The sequence below is a fragment of the Gadus chalcogrammus genome, chromosome 10 (genome assembly GCF_026213295.1).
Source record: "Gadus chalcogrammus isolate NIFS_2021 chromosome 10, NIFS_Gcha_1.0, whole genome shotgun sequence".
In the NCBI taxonomy this organism is placed as follows: domain Eukaryota; kingdom Metazoa; phylum Chordata; class Actinopteri; order Gadiformes; family Gadidae; genus Gadus; species Gadus chalcogrammus.
Window position 1 is genome coordinate 10,210,762 of NC_079421.1, and position 7,500 is coordinate 10,218,261.

Here is a 7,500-nt window from a genome sequence, read left to right on the forward strand (position 1 = left end):
CAAAAACTAACAAGAGTCAGAGTGGTTTTCTTTTGTGTTACTCCTCTCTCTGGGTCCGCCGCCTCCGCCCACCTCCCCGTCCACGGCAGGAGTCTCTGGCACGCGCACATGAACCCAAACGCACGCACGTGAACCCACCCACACGCACAGGTCCGCACGCAAGTAGACATCCTCACAGGTCCGCACGCAAGTGCACTCGAACATATGTCCGCCCGTGCGTGGGCCCCCCACTACAGGTCCGTTGCCCGGGGGGGGGGGGGGGGGGGATCAGGAGGGCTTGTCCGGGCTGCGGGACGCCCAGGGCTCCAGCTTGCAGTACACGGTGTTGGAGTTCTTGCAGCGGCAGCCGGGCCGCGTCAGGCGGTCGTGGCAGCTCTGGCCGGCCTTCAGGCAGCCCTTGACGGGCGGGTAGCACAGCAGGCAGGGGAACACCAGCGACAGCGCGCCCATGCACAGGAAGCGGCTGCAGCAGTGGGAGCGCGACAGCGAGCAGGGCTGGTCGGCGCAGGAGTCTCCCTGGTCGTCGTTGGAGCAGTGGTAGAAGGCGCCCTTCACCAGGCACATGCAGGTGCCGTGCTCCAGCGCGCTCTCCGGCGAGCACAGGCACTGGCCGCCGCACGCCAGGCAGGACGGCAGGCTGCGGGGAGCCGTGCACTCGCCGCACTTGCACTTGGCGCAACGCTCGCAGATCAGCTGGTGGGGCCCCAGCGGCTCGGCGGGGCCCTTGCCCTGCCCGGGCTTCTTGAGCGGGGCCTCGGGGGCCGGGGGCAGCAGCAGCAGGCCCTTGGCTTTGGGCTGAGTCCTGACAGGCCGGGGCTGCGTGGCTATGGGCCGCGGCGGGGGGGACCGCGCCAGAAGCCCCTGCTCCGAAGACCCGCTGCCCCCGCTGCCCGAGCTGGCGGCGCTGCCCGTGCTGGTGGAGCGGCTGAGTCCGGGGGCCCTGGGGGCCCCCGCCGCATGGTGGTGGTGGGGGTGGGGGTGGTGGTGGTGGTGGTGCGGCCGGTGCTCGTTGTTGTTGTTGTTGGTAAAGCGGATCACCTCGTGAGTCCTCTCCTGCTTGTCGTGGCCCCTGGGGGGCAGGCAGGGCGCCGGGGGCCGCCGCACCACCGAGGGCCCCTCGGTGTACTCGTTGCTGGAGCGCAGGGCCTGGATCTGGTCCAGGGACAGGATGGGCGTGTGCTGCGCGTCATACTGGTGGCGTGCGTCCGCGGCTAGCGGCGTGCCTTGGAGCTCCATGTGGAGGGGTCACCACTTCCAGCTGTCACCCCAGACTCGGCACGCATCGGAAAACCTGGGGGGGGGGGGGGGGGGAGAGAGCGTCAGAACACCGGAGCAGGAGCACAACACCAGAGACAGGGGGGGGCATGGATTCATCTGAACAAGGGGAGCGGTAGAGGGGGGGTCTGTGGAAACTGCTCTGCCGTAGTGGGGGCCCTTCAGCTGTACTGGGGGCCCTTCAGTGGTAGTGGGGGCCATATTGGGGGCCGTTCAGCTGTACTGGGGGGCCGGTACTGGGAGCCTTTCAGCTGCACAACGCAACCTACAGACGTGATTACCCTCTCCCTGATTACCCTCTCGGTGAAACCAAAGGTCAGATTAGAGTTTACAGCCCGAGTTGTTCGGCTGCTGTCACGGATGATCTGTAAGTGGGTCACTCGGAAGGGAAGGAGAGTTGACTATTAACAAGACTGCCTCTTCCCCAATACACACACGTTTAAAACCTCCAGTGGGCACACAAATACTTCCCCTGCTCATTTCCATTTGTATGACTAGTTAACATTTAAATGCAGCGCCGCGCGGAACGGGGAGGCCCTCACTTGGTATTCTGTTACCAAAGCGCAGAAGGATTTCAGGGAAACGGGACAAAAGTTGCGCTTAAAACTAAGGTCACGCAAAGTCTCCTCAAAACGAGGTCTTTTGAAGGAGGACGCGGCGGGTCGATTGTTTTTACAAGAGGAAAGCGGAATAGCTCGGGGCGGTGGAGTGGCCCTATAATAAAAAGATTTAGTCGTAAAAACCATAATAAAAACAACAAGAGGAGGAATTGGGTTGTGCGCCCGCGGGGGTCCGACAGACATGACGCCTGCTGCAAAGTGCGCCCTGTCTGTCTCCATAACGCTCACTTCACTGGAGACACTTCCCCAAATAACACCGCGGTATTACGAACTCTGCACGCACTGAAAAACACCCGTTTCCTCTCCGTCCCGCACCGTGCGGGTCCTGGTTTGGACGGGCCGGTCCCTCGAACCGTCCCGCACCGTGCGGGTCCTGGGGGGACGCGCCGGTCCTCAGCCCCACACCAAAGCCGCAGAGCCCGGAGATGAAGTGACATTAAAAGGTATTCTAGTAAAGAAGGGAATCTTATGAATGAGAATAGGGCCGTGGGGGAGGGGTGTTGGTGGGAGCCGAGCAGGGGAGACGGGAGGAGGGGGAGACACGGAGCAGGGCGGAGGGGGGACGGAGCGGGAGACTCGGAGCAGGACGGAGGGGGAGAGTGGGAGCCTGACGGATGGACTCCAGCGAGGCGGACTTTACACACTAACCACCCCCACCCCACCCCCCCAGGCTCGGCTCTCAGGACCGACCGGAGGAACCAAATCCCAGCGAGAGCTAAGATGGAGACTTCCTGCAGTGGAGAAGGTTTTCTCCGCAGACCCGCCGTGCTCCGCGCGGGGGTTCAGCCTGCATGTCCCCGCAGGACCACCGTAGGACCACCGCAGTACTAACGCAGTAGTACACATAAGAGATGTGTATCAAAACAACACCACCCTTATTACTACTCATGACATCCAGGGGTACTCACCTATATACAAGCGTCCATAACGTAGAATCCATCCACCAGTAGATTTGGACCTAAACTCCACCAAACATCCGCTATCTGGGGAGAACCAGGACGCACGGCGACATTAATCCAGGTGGGAACGGTGCTGTGCGTAATCCTCTTTTTCCAAAGTAGTAAGATCCACGGCCACGGCTCGCTCCGAAAAGGCACCCGGGATCGGTGCGCCCTCGCCCGGCCAAAGAGTCCCAGTCTGCCGCGGTGCTCTGGAGCTCGGATCAAAGTCTAGTCTCGGAAAAACACAACAAACCACAACCCGCGGATAAGAGACGGTATATCCAAGAGTGGTTCCTCCTCTCTTCCGAGTAATGGCGTAAAAAATAGGTTAAAATAAGTTTTCTGGAGTCGCTCGGGAGGCTGCAGCGAGGAGCGTGTGTGTGTTTGTACGTGTGTGTGTGTGGAGCCCAGGACTGAATGAATGGAGACGCGGAGCAGCTCCACTAGAGACCTCCTCCTCCCATTGGCCATTCACTGCTCTGGAACAGGATACATCGCATCCGCTCGCGATTCATTGGGCAGATAGGGAGGCCGGCGGAGAGATGTGTGTGAGGGAGAGAGAGAGAGAGAAGGGGGGGGGGGGAGTGTGTGTGTGTGTGTGTGTGTGTGTGTGTGTGTGTGTGTGTGTGTGTGTGTGTGTGTGTGTGTGTGTGTGTGTGCGTGTGCGTGTGCGTGTGCGTGTTTGTTAAGGTGGAACGCCCTGTGTTCGCGGGACGAGGCGCTGCAGGAAAACTTATTTCCGCTCTTGCGGGCGGAGGAGGGGAGGAGGGGGGGAGGCGGTAATGACTCCAGAAGTCCTCCGCTGTGCTCAACTCCTCTCCCGCTGTGGTTGAGGTCCCGTCAGGCTGCCGGAGTCTGGTCGCACCGCCGAGCTCCCAGTGCGTTTGTTCACCTTTACGAACGGACCAGTCAACATACGGCGAGGCTCAGCCGGGGCTTCGTGGTTTGGAGGGTGGTGGCGGGTGGCGTTCCAGTCCACCTTAAGAAAAAAGCACCCCGGCAGCGAGTAGGTCGACCCCTCCCTCCCTCCCCCACTATCCCCCCTGACTGTCTGCTTTGATGGGCGTCGCGGATGCGACGCTTCCGGACGCATGAGAATAGGAAGTTCAATATAAAGTCAATCCATCCTTTTCACATGGAAACATCAATAGCCATGGCGACCCGCTGACGTCACGGGTCAGCCCCTCGCACGGGACGGGCCGGGAGGGGGGCGACCCCCCCCCCCCCAACCCCGTTCCGTCCCGTCCCGTCCCGGGGAACTTTAGACTTGGCCGTGCCCGGGTTGTTTAAATCCTCTTCCTCACCAGATAGTTGAAACGTGTAATTTGTGGAGTGGAAGAGGAGGGGGTTTGAGGGATGGGTGACGAAGCGGATCACGAGAGAAGAGCAGATGGTTCCCCCCCCTCCGCCCCCCCCCATTAGTGGTCGGAAGTGCGGACGGAACTCTCGCGAGGACTGTAATTAGGATAATGTAATGCGTGAACCTTCCTGGAGATATGAACTATTCATATGAAGTGTTTAAGGGCTACTATTGATGTAAATAATTAATTAATGACACAATTATTATGTTATTATTACTAGTTAGCTATTTCCTCCTATTTAATCTACAATGGTAAGACTATTCGAAATAATATTCATATTAATAATAACAATAATTATATGAATAAAACCAAAACCAAACAAATGCTACTATCGCTATACGAACAATGATTCTCTTTCTTCGCTTTGGATTGCTTTGGATAAAAGCGTCTGCTGAATGCCCTTAATATAAATTTAAATGTACTACTAATGGCACAAAGAGTACAAACGTAATAATAGGCCTACCAATAATAATATATGTTATTCGTAAATAATCATATATGTATACTACTAAACAATATAAGAATATATCAACATTAATTTGTATGATAAATGAAAGACATAATTTCATTCCCATGTCATTTTTTATAATGTATTTTTATTGCTGCTGAAACATATTCACATATTCACACACTGAGGTCAGGTGGTTGGGCCGGGCCAATGGGAGGCGGGCCTCAGAAGGGGGCGGGGCTCTGCTGCTGGTACCGGCGGTAGGTCTGCAGGAGGGATTCGGGGACCCGGGGCCGGACCACCTGCAGGGCGGCGTGGAGGTGGTCCGCCGTCACCTGCTGCACCGCGATGTCCTGCTGCAGGGCCAGGAGAGCGGCCTCCCGCACCACCGCCGAGATCTGGAACACATGGTTACACATGTTAATAACACGTTAATAAAGCGTTAATAACGAGTTTATAACATGTTAATGCATGTTAGTACTGATGTCCTGCTGGAGGACAAGGAGGGCTGCCTCCTGGACCACCGCCGAGATTTGGGAAACATGTTTTTTCATGTTAATAACACGTTAATAACGCGTTGATAACGCGTTAATACATGTTAGTACTGATGTCCTGCTGGAGGACCAGGAGGGCTGCCTCCTGGACCACCGCCGAGATCTGGAACACTTGTTAATAAATGTTGATAACACGTTAATAACGCGTTAATAACACGTTAATACATGTTAGTACTGATGTCCTGCTGGAGGACAAGGAGGGCTGCCTCCTGGACCACCGCCGAGATTTGGGAAACATGTTTTTTCATGTTAATAACACGTTAATAACGCATTAATAACGCGTTAATAACATGTTAATACATGTTAGTACTGATGTCCTGATGGAGGGCCCACCACCGAGATCTGGAACACATGTTAATAACATGTTAATACAACATGTTAATAACACGTTAATAACATGTCAGTACTGATGCCCTGCTGCAGGGCCAGGAGGGCGGCCTCCTGCACCACCGCAGAGATCTGGAACACATGTTTAAAACAGGTTAATAATACAGGTACTGATGTCCTGCCAGGAGAGTGGCCTCGCAGACCACGCCGAGATCTGTTAATAACAGATTAATAACACGTTCATAAAAAATGAATGACACGTTAAAACATGTTAATAACATGTCAATACATGTAAGTACTGATCAAGTAAAGAGCACCTTCCCCTCCTCCTGCTCATCCCCCCCTCTCCTCCTCCTGCTGCTGCTCCATCTTAACCATACCCGTTTATTATGGTCTCCTTTACACTACTGTCGTTACTGTGGTGAGAGAGAGAGAGGGGGAAGGAGGGAGAGAGACACTGTGTGTGTGTGTGTGTGTGTGTGTGTGTGTGTGTGTGTGTGTGTGTGTGTGTGTGTGGTCATGTGCATATATGTGCGTGCACACACGTGTGCTCAGCATGCTGATAGCGCTCTTTATCAAATAACACAACCTCAGCATCACCCAGAACCACAGACATCCCCTCCCTCCCTCCCTTCCTCCCCCCTTCTCCCTCCCCCTGTCCCCTAGCCCCCCCACGACCTCTGGGGCTCAGAGGTCATCGGAGTTCCTCAATGTGCTCTAGAACCAACCAACACACACTCTACCGGCCCCGAAGAACTCACAACACCGCCACACACCCAACACACACATGGACAAACTAATTACACACTATTTATGGCATTGATTTAGCACAACCTTACCCAAATAATTCAGTTTGATGTCGTTAAGGAGCAGGTTGGGGTTAGACATTACAGAGACAGGTCGTTAAGGAGCAGGTAGGGGTTAAACAGTACAGAGACAGGTCATTAAGGAGTAGGTAGGGGTTAGACAGTAGAGACAGGTCACTAAGGAGCAGGTTGGGGTTAGCAGTACAGAGACAGGTCGTTAAGGAGCAGGTAGGGGTTAGATAGTACAGAGACAGGTCATTAAGGAGCAGGTAGGGGTTAGACAGTACAGAGACAGGTCATTAAGGAGCAGGTAGGGGTTAGACAGTACAGAGACAGGGGAGTTGATCCAGGACCTCTTGAACCCTCTGACCTCTACACTATCCAATCCCGTAGCATTACAATACACGGTCTGAGGATCATCAATCACGTGAGCCGGGACCTGCAGCTCAGCCAATCAGAGACAGAGGAGAGGAACACAATGCGGTGCCATCGATGGGACGGGATGGAGAGAAAAAGGGGCGTTTCCATGGGGATGGCCCGGTGATGATGTCATCGCCCGGACCACCTAACTCCTTCCATCTATCATCTCAATGGACTGTAGAAAAAACAAACCCTACACCCCCCCCCCCCCCCCCAATGTTTAGTGAAGACCCCCGTGGTGGAACACCTGCATGGGGAGGGGTATAGGGGACAGAGTGTGTGTGTGTGTGTTGGGGGGGGGGGTCTTGCTGTAGATGGTATGTTTGGGTATGGATCAGACCAACTCTTTAATCAGGTATGTGTCCATTCTATGAGTGTGTACAGCGTGTATGTGTGTGAGAGAGTGTGTACAGTTTGTGTGTGACTATGTGTGAGTGTGTACAGTGTGTATGTGTGTGAGACTGTGTAGAGTGTGTGTGTGACTGTGTGTGAGTGTGTACAGTGTGTGTGTGTTAGAGAGTGTGTAGAGTGTGTGTGGGACTGTTTGTGAGTGTGTACAGTGTGTGTGTGTGTGAGTGTGTACAGTGTGTGTGTGAGTGTGCACAGTGTGCATGTGTGTGAGAGTGTGTACGGTGTGTGTGTGACTGTGTGTACAGTGTGTATGTGTGTGAGAGAGTGTGTAGAGTGTGTGTGTGACTCTGTACAGTGTGTGTGTGTGTGTGTGTGTGTGTGTGTGTGTGAGAGTGTG

General features: G+C 54.7%; 2 protein-coding genes across 2 annotated transcripts in view; both read right to left on the reverse strand.

Moving 5' to 3' along the window:
* spry1 (sprouty homolog 1, antagonist of FGF signaling (Drosophila)) overlaps window positions 1-3,346 on the reverse strand; it is a 4,189-nt gene extending 843 nt beyond the window's left edge. Inside the window, exons 1-2 of the mRNA XM_056601105.1 lie at window positions 2,804-3,346; window positions 1-1,291 (exon numbers count right to left, since the gene is read on the reverse strand). The exon at window positions 1-1,291 is cut by the window's left edge and continues 843 nt beyond it. Coding sequence (XP_056457080.1) covers window positions 268-1,236 — 969 coding nt within the window. The 5' untranslated portion in view covers window positions 1,237-1,291; window positions 2,804-3,346 and the 3' untranslated portion in view covers window positions 1-267. The remainder of the gene's footprint in view (window positions 1,292-2,803) is intronic.
* Window positions 3,347-4,803: 1,457 nt separating this feature from the next.
* LOC130390922 (ribosome biogenesis protein SPATA5-like) overlaps window positions 4,804-7,500 on the reverse strand; it is a 24,352-nt gene continuing 21,655 nt past the window's right edge. The window contains exon 3 of the mRNA XM_056601109.1: window positions 4,804-5,043. Within this exon, the coding sequence (XP_056457084.1) occupies window positions 4,870-5,043 (174 nt within the window). The 3' untranslated portion in view covers window positions 4,804-4,869. The remainder of the gene's footprint in view (window positions 5,044-7,500) is intronic.